Below are 16,895 nucleotides of genomic sequence, written 5' to 3' on the forward strand. Positions count from 1 at the left end.
GGACACACACACCCACGTTCACCACCGACCAGTGGTCACTTTCACAAGTGGCCAGTCTAACCAGTTGCCTCAACAAGCATGGCTTGCAGACCTGTTCTGCGTCTCCCAAAGAACACTTGTCTCTAAGATACTCAGTGGCTGCTGGGGCTGCACCCATGACATCATCGTCCTACCCTCATGGGTTCTTTGAACGTAGTGAGGGGTGGTGGGGCTTTTCCCAGATGCCGGTGAGCAGCTAGAGCTGAGAGGCTAGTTGCCTGACAGCTTGGGCCGCCCCAGGTTTGTTGGCACTTCCAGTCCTGTGTGCAGGGTGACCTGGAAAAGAAGACAGGGTGAGTGAGGGTGGGGGAGGCCACCGCGAGAACCCCGAGGGCTCACATAGCATAGTGGGTCGCCACAGGTAGTGGCCCACTCTGTCGTGGGCTATGCCTTTTTCATCACTGGGCACTTTAGGAGGTGTGACTCAGTATCGCTCATGCAGTGTCCGCGAGTCTGCCCTGAGGAGCTGGTCTGTGCCCGGATCACCCACTTTGTCCCAGCGGCCAGGAGCCCGGACGAGGCTGATGCTCTGTTGCAGCAGGTATATGGTTCTCGCAGTTGTATATTTGTTTCTGCTTTCTTTCCAGGCCCCCCCGTTCCTTTCCGGCACCTGTTCTAGTACCCTTGTGGGAGGACAGCCCATATTCCAGGCTGCCTCAAAGCCCTTCTGTGAATGGGTGGCGGTACAAATCAATCCATCAGTGATTGATGCAGACCTATCAATATGCAGAGCCAGTGGGCACCACAAAGCAGGACTCCCAGAGGGAGGAGGGCTCTGCTAGAAACCAACGGTGCTGTCTCCACATTACTCTCCCTCTCCCCTCACACCCTCGTGGGCTCCCATGTTGTCTCTGTCCTTTTGGGGCCTCCTGAGCCCTCCCCCAGGACGGCCCAGCCCTGAGATCTAAAAGGACATCTTTCCTGCCTGCTTCATGTGGGAGCCAGAGGGCGCAGAGAAGGGTGAGAGGAAGCAGAAGGAGACTCACAGCCCCTCGGACTGGTCTCTTCCAGCCCTCCGCTGTGTTTCTCCTCTCAGGGGAGAGCCACGCCTGGAAGGCCCCAGCCCACACCTGGCCATCGGCTCAAGCTGGGCAGGGGGCACTGACTTCCTCCCAACTGCTCACAGAGTGCCTCCATTGCACCTTTCCCAGAAAATGGAAACCCTACCTGCTTCCCCACTCCAATCCCTCCCCCCCTCCCTCCCACGGTGGCTCCACAAGCTGCCACCGTAGAGCCTCTGCTTATTTCAAGTGAATACGCAAGACTTGATCATGCCGGAGAGACCGTCTCCAGGGAGGGTGGGCTGTGGTAGGTAGCAACAGTCAGCTTCCTTATAGCCCACATTGTCCAAGTGCGCTTCGGAAGCCCCCGAACCCCGAGGGGAGCCGCCAGAGGGGCTCCTGCCTGGAGGGTACGCAGTACCTGCACGTTGCGGTTGAGGCTGAGGGCCGGCATGAAGACCCCGTCCACGTGGCTGAAGGCTGTGGGGCCCTGCTGCTGCCCATTGATGAAAAAGGTCAGAGTGTGCTTATTCAGGTCCAGGAGCACCCCAACAGTGGCCCCCTTGCACACGCCGCCTTCCGTCCTAGGAAGAGAAGCCCCAGGAAGCCCCATCACCACACCTAGCTCGGGACGTAGGTGATGGCTCAGAAGAATCACGTAAAGGATGCTAGGAATATCCTCACCCGCACACAGCCCCCGTGGCCATGCAGGGAGCTATTCTTCTGGGCTATGAGACTTTTCTTGAAGTGCGCTCACCGGTTAAAGGGCCACACAGCAAGGCCTTACCCTTCGTGTATGCTTCCTCACCCTGAGGGAACCGTCTTATTCCGTCCCTTTTATCCTCACAGTCCCTGAGACCTGGACCCCCAGGGAGTTTTAGGGTTTTGATGAGTGGGTCCCACTTGAAAACCTGGAGTGGGGAGCGTGGGTAGGGAAGGCTCCTTTACCTGCCAAGGAAAGGAACTAACTTGGTGCCCTTGACAGTTTTAACCAGTGAGGATGTTGAGATCCACAAAGGGGCAGACAGCCAGGTCTTTGGGAGATTTCAAAAGGTCCACCGGCCTTCAGCTCATCTCAGAAACCTCCCAGGGACTCCTGAAAGGCCGTGCATGGCAGGGGACAGATGCTGAACCTGGAATCAAGTCCCCCGTCTGAGTCGCCAAGAGTGGAGCCTTGAGGCTGAGTTGTGAAGCTCTCAATAAACGTCCCTGATCCCACATTTGGCGGTGGTGGGAATTCACAACCGCCGCGCCAGAAGCATCAGTGAGCGGCCCTGTGCTGAGGGGCCCCGGCCCACCTGCCTCCTCGCCGTGTTGGAAGGGGGTCCTTCAGACTCCCTTCCCTTAGCTGAGGGCTGAGGTCACCGCCTCCACTCCAGGTGCTCCACTCTGACAAGAAAACCATTTTTACCCTTTTCCAGACGGGGCAGGGGCTCATCAGCTGCAGGCTGATGGCGGGCCAGAGAGCAAGGTCGTGAGGAAGGGCGTAAGGAAAACTCGGGCGCTGACCGGAAAAGCGCTTCCCAAAAGGGCAGGATTCCCCGAGGGTGTCCTGGGACCCCCGGGGCCGGATCCCGCAGGTGGGAAAAAGGAACTAGAGCCCGGCCCCTGGGGCTGTTCAGACACCGACCGCCGGGTGGCGGTAGAGACCGGGCCGAGGCGCACACATCTGTTTCCCACCCAAGCGCACCTGCGCCCAGGGTCCGCGCGGGGCTCCCCTCCGCAGCCCCCCACCCGGGGCTCCCACCCGGCCCCTAACCCCACACAGAAGCGGAGGCGGGACCCTGAGCTAAGTCCTGACAGCGCCGCGAGGTGGCCCTGTGACTCGGGACACTTGTTTAACCTAAGCCCTTCATATACTCCGTAAAATGACTTTTGTACTGTTGTGAGGACTGAAGGAGATCGTGTAAATCAGGTGCTTCAGACAGCGTCCGGCGCGAAGTAAGCTCAATAAATGCTCCCCGTTATTCCTCCCGTGGGCAGCGTGTCTGGGCACCGTTCGGTTTAAGCGAGTAGAGACGGAGCTGGTGGGTCTGGACCGGGCCCCTCTGTGGTTTGTGCGCAGGGGCGGGGTAGGTCCAGTCCCTGGAGAGACCTGGTCGCGGCCGTGAGGGCACCGGCCGTGCGGGGACTCGGGCCCGGCTGCCAGTGCGGAAATGAAAGGGGAGCAGAACTGGGAAGGGAACGACAGCCGAGGGCCCGGGCAGAACCTGGTCGTGGGGCCTACGGAGTGTCCTGTCAAGCCATGCCCTGGGGCTGCTCTAGTCTCTGCAGCAGGCTGTGCAGGCAAACACTCACTTCTGCCTGGACACTGGACACCCAAGTAGCTGCAACACCTCCCCCCGCTCCTGACGCCTGAGCTCGGGAATGGCCGCGGGGACGTGGTCCCCACAGGGTCCGCGGTCCCCACAGGGTCCTCGGTCCCCAACAGCCCGCGACGGCGCACCTGTTGGTGTGGGAGTTGCAGTGCATGAACCAGCTGCGGTTGTTGTCCACGTACATGGCCCAGGCCTTGTCATCCTTGCCCAGCATCATGTCCTTGACCACGCTGGCCCTGGCCACCCCAAAGGCGGGGTCTGGGTGGTTGTCGTACCGATCCACATGCAACTCCCAGTAGTGCACGCCCTTGGAGAAAGCCGCCGTGCCCAGCACCACCCGGTCGTCATAGCTGCTGCAGGTGGCCGTCTGGTTGTCATTGGATAAAATGATGTCCCGGTGCCCAGAGTTGGGGTCAAAGGTGAACCAGGCCACTGGAAAGGAAGGAACCAGAGTCAGGGATGGAATTGGCTAGCAGTCTCTAACCTGGGCTGGGAGAAAGACTCATTTGCATCCAGCAGAAAGTTGGCATCCAGCATCGAATGTTCTTTCCTGTGTGATTCACACCCAGGCACACACGTGTTCCCATGCACATGTGTGCACACACACACACACTCTCGGATCTGTGTTCATCCAGATTCTCAATCACATGAGCCCAACCTCGTCAAGGAATGCGGACATTCGGGCCTCAGAGCCCCAAATCTAAATGCATTTTATGGAGTCTTGGTCTCTGACACCCTTCCCTTACGTTCCATACACTGCTGAGAGTTAAAGAGGAAGTAGATATCCATGGCCCCACGTGGTGGGCAGGGGCGGGGGTTGACACACAGAGAGGTGAAGTGATGTGACCAAAGTCACCAAGCTTCATCCTCCTGTTTCGCAGCCCATTGAGTGGCCTCCTCTGTTCTCCAATCCCTCAGGTTGTGGGAAGTGAGGTGCTTACTCTGAAATTATGACCACGATGCATAGGGCAAGAACTGCTGTTCTCCAGGGTAGGGGGCCCCTGCGGGCAGAGAGCTGGTGAACTCTTCATGCCTTCTAAAATGAGCCTGCAGGTTGCACCATTTTCAGAAAGCATCCCCAGTTGTGCCCTTGACAAGAGCATCTGCTCCTGCCCTTTCTCCCCTCCATCCTTGGGAGACTAACCAAGTGTGTCACATTTTCCTCAGGGCGCCCAGAGGATGTGCTAGGATACATGATGACAATAAACAGGATCAGCGTCATCCCAGGACGCTGCACCCGAGGCCGGGGCATGCCTGGGTTAGCAGGGCAGATGCTTTTTGGAACATGAGCTTTATTTATATCATCACTCCCTGCTAAGGACTCAGATGACCAAAATCCCACGAACGCTGATGTGCTCTTGTTGCCAGAAACCTGAAAGGTTGCAGCTAGGTGTGTAAACCATCAGACCTGGGCTCTTGCACTGGATATTCGAGGGATCGTTTCTTGCTGCGAGGAAAGTCATACCCAAGGACCAGTGGCCTTTTCTCCAGGACCGTCCTACCCATTTTCAGCCCCTGGGTCTCCCTGAGCCTCTCAGATGCTCATTTCCCATTCCAGTCCAGCAAATGGGGTGAAGAACTGGCTCTTTTTTGGTGGCTTGTGGGGAGGGAGGTGCAGGCAAGGGGCCACGGTGAGCAGGGCGGGGAGGGGCTGGGAAGAAAAAGTATACACTTCACCACTGCCGCATTCCCTCCATCCCGCCACTCCTCTGTCCTATGCAGCTGAGTGTTCCCTCCCGTCCTCCTTCAGAAGCTCATCCACAGTGCCTGAATCTGGTCTTCCCCCGAGCCCCCAGTGCTCACCATCAGAAGTCTGCAGGACGACGGTTTTACTGTAAGGCCCGACGCCGGAGGAGTTGAAAGCTTTGACCCTGGCATTGTAGGTGCTGTTGAAATGCAGACCGTCGATGGTGCACAAGGTCTCTTTGCCAACATACACTTCCTAAAAGACAACCAAGAGTGCTCAGGAGGCGCCTCTGTTAGCTGGAAAATTTCTCTTGGCAACATGTTGTCATTCAAAGAGCTAGTGCCTCAATAGAGCTTTTGAATCAGGGGAATGTGGCTGAGTGGCTGCAGGCCCACAGACCATGTCCAAGTCGGACACACAGTCCGACCACTGGCTGGCCAGCCCATCTGCCTGTGGAGATGGGAGGTGTGACGGGGTCCTAGGGAGGCAGCGAGGGATGGCGGGTCTGCAGCCAGCTAGCATGCCTCCTGAGAATGTCCTGCCTCCGCTGAAGTCTGCTGGTCAGACAGGACTTCCCAAGGGGCTGGAGGTACAGAAACCCCCACTTCCTTCTTGGTTGGAGCAAGAGAAGGTTGCTGGGGTTTAGTGGGAATGTAAGCTAGGAAACGTGAGCTAAGCATCTAACTAAACAAAATCACCAATCTTTTTAGAAGAAGGGTCAGCACACGTGATGGGAAGAAGTGTGACCAAACACAGGTGGGGTCAAGTTGATTTGGATTGAGAGGGGCACTCCACCTCCTTCCCATCTTCTGCCACCCCTGAGGTTGGCATCTTCCACTCCTTGGCCCTCCTCCCCCAGAACTGCTTTGCTCACAGCCTTCTGAGACGGTGAGACATTTCTGTATGGGACCCCAAAAATCCTTTAGTAGGGATTTATTTTCTTCTCCATTCACTTCAAACTTATCTTTGTCCTCTTAACTTTCCCAAATGCAGAGCCTGGCCCTCCTCCTGTGCCACTGTTTCTACTTTGTCTAAAACATCTTTCCTATCTGGTTGTTTAGGGGGTTGGCTCTTCATTTGTTACTCCAGGTTATTAATAATAGCAGCTGTGTTCCAGGCATTGTACAAGCCATTTTAATCCTCACATGATCTCTGAATGTTGTTTTTGTTTTTTTTGTATTTTATATACAAGGAGACCTGGAGAAGGTAGGAAACCTGCCCAGGATCAGAGTGAACCAATTTGGAAGCCAGGGTTCAAATCCAGGCCCGCCTGCATTCAAAGCCAACACTTTTCCCACTATAACGTGCAGCTCCTCATAAATTCTAGCCCCTGTATCTAGCTTTTGTTAGTGGTCATGTCTCAAAGGGGAGAGGCATCTGTATTTGAATTCTGTGGCTGCTTCTTTGCACATCCTAAAACAGTCTTCTCTTCCCATTTCAGAAACAGGGGCTCTTTTCCTGGTTTCCGGTCCCAGAGTTCTTTCTGGTCTTAGCTCCTTTGCACAGCCAGAACACCTGAGGTTCTGAACCCAGTGAGTGATCTGCCATTCCGTGCTGACCCGACCCCAACTCGTCTCTTCCCTAAATTGCCCACATTCACACAGGACCCAACAATTCCTAAGGGTTCTTTCCCCAAGTCTTACGTTCCTGTAGGATACCTTTCAAACAAACAAACAAAAAAATGAAACAACATATGCATAAATCCGTTTGAGAGAAACAAAAGGAACATTGGTCTTTGGCAAGATTCGATAGATGGTGCAGGTCCCTAGGAGAAGGAAGGTCACAATTGTTAATGGTGGCAGTGGTTTGTTCCAGTTTGTCTTAGTCTCCTCGGGAAGGGAAAGGAGGAACTCTCAGAAGACCCAGAGTTTGTTCTCCTTGGTGTTCCTGCCCACAAAGCAACTTGACAGTGACCTGAGCTTCGCTGTGTGAAATCTCAAGGTAGAGTTCTATTAGGGGGTCTGGGTTGGGGTCTCTCCCAGATGGGGGAGTCGAAGACCATTTCTGGCTCACTAAGAGCCTTTATTGTCGCCACGATATTTCATCACTGGAAACGTGAGTGTAGAAGGTCATCCCAACCCAACCACCATTTACAAAGTATCTGTCTTCCCAGGCAGAGCACCTTGCCGGGTAGAACAATCTGACCCAGGCAGGGCAGGAAGCGACAGAGTGTTGAGGGAGTGGGGACCTGCGTGAGCAGAGATATCTGGGAGGATGTGGAAGAATAGCTATGACTACACTGGTGGGGTGAATTGGGAAGTCGATCCATGCAGGTGACAACTTCTCTGAGCTCGTCCTCTGCCTCAGACCTGTGTCAGTCTTCAGAGGAAAGCTGTCCTAAATTTTCTCTGTGGCTGCCACCTCTGCCCAGACCTAGCCCTTGGTAGAGCAGCCCCATCTTCCAAGGGTCCAGACCCACTGGCCCTCTGTTTTGGGGCCAGTGCCCTTTGGGGGCAGCATTGGAGCTGAGGGCAGCCCCATGGGCTAGTCCAGAAGCTTCGGTGTTACCCCCCAAAGCAATCAGGAGGGCCTCACCCGGAACTGGCCCCCGTCGCCGTCATCCAGCTCCAGGATGTAGCCGTCCACGGGGCTGTGGGTGAAGGGCGGCATCCTCCAGGCCAGCGTGACACTGTTGTTGTGGGTACAGCACTTCTCCAGCTGCAGCAGGGGGCCGGGTGGTACTGTGACAGGAACCGCTAGTTCAGTGCCCCAACCCCTTGAAGGGCCCCGGACACCTGTGTGGACTCTCCTCCCCCCTGGCAGTGGCCCCCGGCCCCCAGAAGGAACGGTGGCCACCTGTGGTCACTCCCAGCCTCTCGCAGCCCCAGGAGTCTCCCTCTCAAGGCGGGTGGGGGCGAGGGCAAGCACGGGTGACTGGTGACCGTGCACTTCCAGCGTGTCCTGGAATCTGGGGTTGGGGGATGGGAGAAGCATGGCAGATGCCCCTGCACCTCTGCGTCTGGAGCCCTAAGGAAGGGCTGTCCTCTTCTCCACCTGCCCACTGAGAATCCCTAGTTTTGAGTCTCAGACCCACGAGGGATTCCCACAGAGCCGGGGTTCGCATGCCTCCTGGCCACACACAGGCCTGTGTGGACCCTCTCTGTGGCTTATACCGAGGCTTGGGAAGGAGCTATTGGGGTGGGGGGCATGCAGAATTCAAAGACACATTTGAACTTTTGGCTGGAAGCACCTTAAAGGCCCAGGGAACCAGATCCGGGAAGGAGAGGCAATCTTAGAGTATCCAACAGCCAACCCTCGGAATTAGGGATGTGAATCAAATGTATCTTAAGTTCTATCATGGCAAGATCAGGAAAAAGGTTTTATATTCTAGCTTCTTTCGGGCTCAAGAGATTGTAGAGATAAATCCAGTCCACACTGACAATTGTTGAAGGGAAAATCACAACATCGGATTTCTAAACACTATGGAGGGACGCCTGGGTGGCTCAGTTGGTTAAGCAACTGCCTTCGGCTCAGGTCATGATCCTGGAGTCCCGGGATCGAGTCCCACATCGGGCTCCCTGCTCTGCAGGGAGTCTGCTTCTCCCTCTGACCCTCTCCCATCTCATGCTCTCTCTCTCTCATTCTCTTTCTCAAATAAATAAATAAAAATATTTAAACACTATGGAGTTCAGTTTGGCTCCGGTCGTTAGGGCTGTCTTCCAAAACGCGCCTGATGGTTCAGCTGGGTGCAGCCCTGTCTTGTTTACAGACTTGGTCTCAGGACTGGCTGAGCAGAGCCGACTCCCTGGGCCTCAGTTTACAAGCATGTAGGGGTCCTCTCTCCATCCTAGGCTCTGTTGTTGCTTCTCCCACTTCCTCTGTGAATCCGCCACCCAATCCCACCCAAAGCAACATCCAAGCCTTGGAAGCAGCTCCAAACCACCTTCTTTCACACCCTCCCTTCCCAGAGCCACCCCTTCTTCTGCCACAACTCCTCACCCCCTGCCGGGCTCCCCCTGCTCCTCAGTACCATGTCTCATTCACACCTAGGGCAGGTGGCATTTCCAAACCTCGCCTGAGGTGCAAACCAAGTGTGGGAGTGAGCACGCAGATGTGCAAGACACTTGTTTTGTCTTTAGTGTAAAACTGGCCACATGTTTGGCAGGTAAAGATTTCCTGCACTCATAGATTCTGTAGGTGTGGCACTCTGTCCTTTGATATTTTGGTTTTAAAAAACCAAACAGCTTTATTGCCTCTCCGGAATGTACCCTTGATGCCTCTGGAGAGAGAGACTTTCGAATAGGACTCTGGTTCTGGCCAACACTCGCTAATTTTGTAACCTGGTTCAAGGCATGCAACTTTACTTGACCCTTAGCCTGTGTCTCCCATGGCTCTCCCCCACCTCCTAGCACCCTCCATCTTGTTCATTCTGCTCTCACCTCTGACCTTCTTGCTCTTCTTGGAACCCAGAAAATGGATTCCTGCCTGAGGGTCTTTGCATATGTCACCCCTCTGCCATCTGGAATATTCTTCCCCTATATCGCATCTCTCTCCTCCTCCTCCTCACATCAAAATACCCCCCTTTCCCAAAAAGCCTCCACTGGACATTATATGATATATTTGTGTACTGTCTATTTCCTTTTCTAGAATATCAGCTCGATCTTATGAGAGAGTTTGTTGACTTGTTCAAAGCTGTGTCCTGCACCTAGAAGAGTGCCTGACACACGGCAGGCACTCACTAAGTGTCTGAATAAACAACTAATCCTCTTTTACAAATGGGAAAACTCAGGCTCAGACTGGGGTGCTACCCACCCTGGGCCACCCAGCTAGTGGGTGGCTGAGCTGGGACTTGAAGCTGGGTCTGTGACTTTGGCATCTCTCCCCTCCCGCTCTGTTTTCCAATGACCCTGAGCTGCCCCCTCAGAGTGGATGCCTCTTCTGAAAGAAGCACAGACTGAACTGGGCCAACCACGGCTCACCCCTACATTTCATCTGGATGAAGTCCAGCTGGTGGATGGCCTGCAGCAGCGGCTCGCTGTCCAAGGTCAGATCAAACTCCGCAGACACTTTTGGCTCCAGGGCACCTTTGACCCACTGCTCCTGAGACACCTGGACACGCTTGATCAGAGCGTCCGAGATCTTAAAGGGGAGCACAGAGTTTAGGGTTTTGATTTGCAAAGGAAAACTCATGCAGCAAGTGGTGGGGAAGGAGGGGCTTGGTGTCTGTGGCTGGGGAGGAGGAGGGGGGCTGCGCTAGCCACGTGCTCTCAAGCCACAGCAGAGAAGATATGATCCCTGCCAGCACGACACTGAGCAAATAAAAATGCACTGTATCGTTGGAATCATATTTTAAAAGAGCAATCATCTAAATGTGAAGAAGAACTTGCTATTTAAAGGTATCAGGCCAAACCATTTTGTGAAGCAAATGATTCTTTTTTAAATACGCAAAAGCAGTCTTCATTATTCTGCTTTTGCTAGATCTCGTCCTTTGCAAAGTGAAACATACCAGTGGTTTGTCCCAGGGTCTGAAGGAAGTGCTTCCTATAGCCCCAGAGTTTTGAGGCTCACTCTCCACAGTGTGTTCCCTCCAAGTTGCTCTGCTCCAAACTCCCCATCACGCCCCCAGCTCTGTTCTCCTCTGCTCATTCTGACACTTGCACGTGTCCCCGAGGAGCCATGATCCCGTGTACCCTTCTTGGGGACTAGTCAAGGGGATTCATCATTTTCCCCGCAGATGGAGGACTGAGCCACCATCTGAATCACTGTCGTGTTCTTGAGAGTGGCTCGTGGCCCTGAGTCAGCCCGGCTGTTGGAGGGATGCCCCAGCAAGGCTGCTTGGGCTCTGCGGGTAGTGGCCATCTGTCTACGCCTGCAGGACTCTGCACATGGAGGTAATGGGCCGTGTGGATTCTGCTAACTCACGTCCTCCACCACAATCTTTCCAGCTTGTCTGGCAAAGACTGTCCTCTCCCATTTGTGGGGAAAATGTTGAGTTGGGGTCTCTGGAAGTTGAAGCATAAACGCATGACATTTTGGCCCTAGAAATTATGACATTTGACTCCCTCTTTTAATCAGGACACAGAACCAGGGTCACAGCTAGTGAGAGTCAGAGCCAAGAGGAGAGCCTAGGTCCTCTGGAATCTCTGAGCAAAGGAATATCTACTCAATTCCCTGGAAGGGACTAATCCTTAATCCTAATCCTTAGGGACTAGTCCTAAAACTTCGGCTAGTTTGGGGACTTGGAGTGGGAAGCCAAGCCTGTCTCTGTCCCCCGAGCGCAGGCTCACCTGCAGGAACCCGGAGGGGTCGTTCTCCTTGATCACCTCCAGGCAGTACTCCATCAGCCCCGTGGACTGGCGCAGCTTCAAAGTGCAGTGATTGATCTGGTCCCAAACCATCTGTGATGAAAAGAACCCCTAGTGACCTTCTCATCAGAGGAAGAGCAGCTGGGCTGTAGTGGGAGTTGGAGAATTAGCACAGAGAAAGCCCTGGGAGAGGCGACCACTTTGCACCCTCTCCTCTGGCTGTTCTGCTCCTGAGCTCCATGGGCCCTCTCTCCTGGGGAATAAATGGACCCACTTCCCAACAAGCGGGCCCAATGCCTGACAGAACGAACTCTGTTCCTGAACTCTGGATAGCAGAGAAAGTGCACAGTCTGAAACTCTCCACGGGACCAGTGACCAACCTCTTATCTTACTTCTCACCTGTCATGGATGGGTTCTGCTGCTTCACTTGAAAGCCACGGACCATCCCCAACACTCATTCCTTCTTTCCTTGAAAGTATTATTTCCTAATTCATTTGGGAAATGTCTATAAAATAGGTTGAACCCCCCAAGACAATGAAGCAGTCCTCCGTCGATGCAGAGTGTTCGTGGCACCTGCCTGGACCAGGAGCCCAGTGTCCTGTGAGGGGAAACCCTCCCCTTCCCACGGTGGACATTGGTCATATTATTATTGCTCATTTGAGGGCATGAGATACTAGAGAGGGCCTGAAGAAGGGGACAGAGCTGGCGACCTGAGCAGAGTGTGGCCTCGCCACCAACCCTGGTCACTTCTGCTCTGCAAGGTGAGAGGCAGAATTCCTTAGATAGAAAACAGGACCTCAGAGAAGATGGGAGACAGTATTTCTGACCTGAGCAGGAGTGTGGGCATCTTACTGCAGCTTTGTAGGGAGAGCATGGCTTTGGGGAAAGTCACGTGAGTGTGAGCAGGTGCAGGGGCAGCTTGCTCATCCCTTCTTCGCCTCATTCATTCATTCGTCCATTCTCTCACTCAACTCATATTGACCCGGTGCCTACTGTGTGTGCCACCCCACGTGCGGTGTGGAGGCTGTGATGAGGACCAGGGTGTCATCACCCAGGTACCTACCTTCAGCTTGTGCTCCCTCTCTTTGGTGACCTTGGTGAGCAGCTTGGCTTTCTGCCGAGTTAAAGCGTCGACCAGCGCATCACACTGAGCAACCAGGCAGGCTTCGTAGTCCAGTCCGTTTTCCTGGGGGAGGCAGAGAGCTTTAGGGAGAAGACATGCTGAAATCTGGCCAGTGCTAGACACAGAGAAGTATTTCAGAGAAGCTCTTGGCCAAGTCATCTGTAACATTATTACATTGGAAACAATGTGAATATGAGTCAGAGGAGGGGTACCATGAATCTTGGCACATCTCTATGGTGGAATATCCATTGTCATTCAAACCTTGTTCATTAAGAGGTTTTTTTTTTAAGCTTTTATTTATTTGACAGAGAGAGAGAGCACAAGTAGGCAGAGAGGCAAGCAGAGGGAGAGGGAGAAGCAGGCTCTCCACTGAGTAGGGAGCCCGACGTGGGGCTCGATCCCAGCACCCTGGGATCATGACCTGAGCCGAAGGCAGCCGCTTAACTGACTGAACCACCCAGGCGCCCCAAGAGTTTTTAATATCATGGAAAATGCTCATGAAAGACTGGGAAAGGGAAAAAAGGGGGGGGGTTTACAAGTTGTGTACGGCACAATCCCACACTGGGTGCATGTACACGTGTGTCTAAATCATGGAGGAACATGTCAAAATGGTGAAGCGGTCACCTAAGGTGGAGAGATATCGAAGTTTTTCTTAGTCCTGTCTATTGTTCTCTACTTTCCAAGATTTCTACAATATATACTTTTGCTTTTTGTAGTCAGAAGACAGGAAAACAAAATACAGTGCTCTTGCTGTAGGATCTGTCTCGGTCTTAAAACAGAATCCTTCGAGGTCTCTGAGATCAGCAAGGATTCCGAGCCCGTGCCGTGGCCTGTGCTGAAGCTCTCACCACCGGCACCCCAGAACGTGACTGTGTGTCCCTTCTGGTTCATCATCTCTGTGAGCCAGTCCTCCATGCATGCGCATGCATGCAGAGCACACGCGTGTGCACTCTCTCCTGCAGACAGCTCCTGAGGCCAGAGACTGGGCCTTCTTGATCTGTATTGGACTCAGTATGGGACACAATACGGGAGCTCAGTACACACATGGATTTAGTAAATGATGCATTGGTATTTTGATGCACTGATTCCCTGCCTCTGAGGCTATGCAGTAGGACAATTAAACCTTCTTTTTTTTTTTTAAGATTTTATTTATTTATTTGACAGAGAGAGACACAGCAAGAGAGAGAGCACAAGCAGGGGGAGTGGGAGAGGGAGAAGCAGGCTTCCCGCGGAGCAGGGAACCCGATGCGGGGCTCGATCCCAGGACTCTGGGATCACGACCTGAGCCGAAGGCAGATGCTTAACGACTGAGCCACCCAGGTGCCCCGACAATTAAACCTTCTACAAAATGCTCGCCACAGGACTGTCCCTTCCCTCTTGCCACTTCTCGTCTGCTTCCTATACTAACTGCCCTCCCGGGACTGGCGCTCTCCTCACCTGGATCTGCTGCAGGATGTTCTTCAGCTGGACCAGAAACTCCTTTGCTTCTTTCGCCTTATCAGAAACCCCATTTAAGGCCTGGGACAGTTGGGCCTAAAAAGATATCGTGTGTTGAAAAGGCAAATTAGGGGTGAACAGCATATAGTTTGTTCTTCACCAGCAAGGCTGGTGCGTGTAGGTGAGGGGCTGGGCCGGTTCCCCCATGCCCCCATTCCTCATGTATGCAGAGACCACTACTGACTCATGGGCCCTAAACAGTTGCTTATTCCTCCAGCAACAGTTGACAAATGTTGATTGACCTACACTCTTCTGTCTGGACCCCAAAGCTGGACAGAGGTAAGGAGCGTTCCGCTAATTTGTTGAGGCTGACTGGTCTGCTCCTGATGTTTGCAGAACCCAGGACCAGAAGGCAAATAGAGCCCTCTCCTCCCATGGTAGTTCTATCCCTCATCAGTAGGACCCTCAGATGCTTACGTATGGACATCCCAGGTCCCAGCCACCCCACCCCACCCCTATTCGTCTTTTGGCCTGGGGTGGGGGAGGGCAGGGAAGAGGCCTGCCGGCCCTAGAAATGGGCTGGAGCCATCTGGACTGGGAACCCTGAGGCATTGTCTAGAGGTGGGATACGGGCTCTACGGCAGTCCCCTTAACCCTCGGGACCCCTCTCCTTGCAGAGAGCAGTGTGGACAGAGGAGGCCCAGAGGTGGAGCTGCCGGCCCAGATGGAATCTATGGCCTTTAGCATTAGGCTTCTTTTTAACAAAATGCACACACACACACACAATCAAATTTGTCTCCAAACCTAGCTATCGCAGAGACTGATGACCTTGATTGTTAAGCATGTTAACCATGAGTCACATTTTTCTAATTAAAAAGCTGAAGATGGGGCCAGAAAGGCCAGGGTCATATCCTCGCCCCTCCCTTGCTTTCTTGAGGTCATTGCTCAAATGTCTCCTGGTCAGTGAGGCCTTTCCTGATGACCCCATAAAATAGCCCTCTTCCCTCACCCCACTTTGTTCTTTATAATGCTCATCACCCCTCGACATAGCTTTGTTTACTGGTTGTCTCCCCACGCTCGAATGTAAGCCCCCTAGCACAGGGAACTTGCCTGGTTTGTTCACATCTAGGAGCCCCTGGCACATGGTAACATTGCATGAATATTTGTGGAATGAATGAATCAGTGGTTGGTATTCTTTAGACCATACCAAGGATCCTCCGAGTGTGGTTCCTGGACCAGCAGCCTCAGGGGCACCTGTCTCCTGGGGCTTTGTTTGAAATGCAACTTTTATGGCCCCATCCCCGGGCCTGCTGATCAGAAACTGGAAAGGAAGGGCCAGAGCCTGTCTTTTATGAAGCCCTTGAAGGGGATCTAATGTCTTTTGAGATCCACTGAACTGTACAAACACAGCCTGGCTGAGCATCTCTGAGGACCGTGGTCACTAAAGCCATGGAGTAGAAGAGATGACTCAGGGAAACATGCGGAAAGAGAAGCAGGGGGCCTCAGACCTAGGGAGCACCAACAACACTGAAGGTGAGGTCAAGGTGAAGTTTGGGCTCGGTCCTGCTCGGTCCTTTCTCCACTGCCTTCCCCATCCCTACCCCTGCCCCAGGTGGTTTAGACTCCTCCCTCCATGGCTCACCCAGGGTGTGCCTCTTTCTTTCTTTCTTTCTTTCTTTCTTTCTTTCTTTCTTTCTTTCTTTCTTTCTTTCTTTCTTTCTTTCTTTCTTTCTTTCTTTCTTCCTTCCTTCCTTCCTTCTTTCCTTCCTTCCTTCCTTCCTTCCTTCCTTCCTTCCTTTCTTTCTTTCTTTCTTCTTTCTTTCTTTTTTTTTAATTTAAATTTTAGGTAGTGAACAGACAGTGCGACATTGGTTTCTGGAGTAGAATTCAGTGATTCCTCACTTACATACAACACCCAGTCCTCATCACAACACGCACCCTCCTTAATCCCCATCCCCAGTGCCACTGTCTATTGCAAGGATCGATGCACAGGGGGCGCCTGGGTGGCTCAGATGGTTGGGCGTCTGCCTTCGGCTCAGGTCATGATTCCGGGGTCCTGGGATCAAGCCCCACGTTGGGCTCCTGGCTTAGCGGGGAGCCTGCTTCTCCCTCTCCCTCTGCCTCCCCCCCTGCTCATGCTCTCTCTCTCTCTGTATCTCTGTGTCTCAAATGAATAAATAAAATCTTTTAAAAAAAAAAAGTATCGATGCACAAAGATGAGCCAATCAAACTTACGGGGATGACAAGAGTTCTATGTCTGCTCTGTCCAATTCGGCAGCCACCAGCCATGTGTGGTACCTTCTTCTCAATGCCCCCTGGAGGGCCTACTTGAAAGGCCACTAATGTAATTCAGGAGCTCCATTTTACATTTTATTTAGTTTAAGCTTCAACCCCCACAGGTGGCCCCTGGCTACTGTTCTGGACAGCACAGGTCCCTGTACCCATCCTGGGAGGGGCGCAGGTCCTAGGACAACTTGGCCCATCCCCAGATAGCTGCACCCACAAAGGAAACTGAGAGGTCAGCATTGTTCATGGGCCCCAAGGGGATCATTAACAACAGGGATTTTATTTATTTTTTATTTATTTTTATTATTACTTTTTTTTATTATGTTATGTTAGTCACCATACAGTACATCATTAGTTTTTGATGTAGTTTCCATGATTCATTGTTTGCGTATAACATGCAGCGCTCTTTCATTTTTAAAAAAAGATTTATTTATTTATGTGAGAGAGAAAGAGAAAGAGAGAGTGCGTGAGCATGAGCAGGGGGAAGGGCAAAGGGAGAAAGAGAATCTCTAGCAGACTCCCCACTGAACGCAGGGCCAGACGAGGGGATCAATCTCACAACCCTGAGATCATGACCTGAGCTGAAATCAAGAGTTGGACTCTTAACCGACTGAGCCCTCCAGGTGCCCCAACAAAAAGGATTTTATTTATCTATTTATTTTTAAAGATTTTATTTATTTATTTGACAGAGAGAGACACAGCGAGAGAGGGAACACAAGCAGGGGGAGAAGGAAAGGGAGAAGCAGGCTTCCCAGCGAG

At 52.9% G+C, this 16,895-nt stretch overlaps 1 protein-coding gene across 3 annotated transcripts in view; it reads right to left on the reverse strand.

Moving 5' to 3' along the window:
* Positions 1-249: 249 nt before the first annotated feature.
* Positions 250-16,895, reverse strand: part of TRIM67 (tripartite motif containing 67) — a 46,963-nt gene continuing 30,317 nt past the window's right edge. For 2 of the 3 annotated variants that reach the window (XM_045876210.1, XM_045876209.1), the window contains 9 exons: positions 13,851-13,946; positions 12,354-12,476; positions 11,273-11,383; positions 9,965-10,124; positions 7,581-7,726; positions 5,162-5,300; positions 3,487-3,790; positions 1,462-1,624; positions 250-315 (listed from right to left, as the gene is read on the reverse strand). In XM_045876210.1, the coding sequence (XP_045732166.1) occupies positions 250-315; positions 1,462-1,624; positions 3,487-3,790; positions 5,162-5,300; positions 7,581-7,726; positions 9,965-10,124; positions 11,273-11,383; positions 12,354-12,476; positions 13,851-13,946 (1,308 nt within the window). The remainder of the gene's footprint in view (positions 316-1,461; positions 1,625-3,486; positions 3,791-5,161; positions 5,301-7,580; positions 7,727-9,964; positions 10,125-11,272; positions 11,384-12,353; positions 12,477-13,850; positions 13,947-16,895) is intronic. The other variant, XM_054507782.1, reaches the window with a different exon arrangement.

Source organism: Mirounga angustirostris, unplaced genomic scaffold (genome assembly GCF_029215605.1).
Source record: "Mirounga angustirostris isolate CCGP_5_RB_7025 unplaced genomic scaffold, mMirAng1.0.hap1 SCAF_6, whole genome shotgun sequence".
Lineage (NCBI taxonomy): Eukaryota > Metazoa > Chordata > Mammalia > Carnivora > Phocidae > Mirounga > Mirounga angustirostris.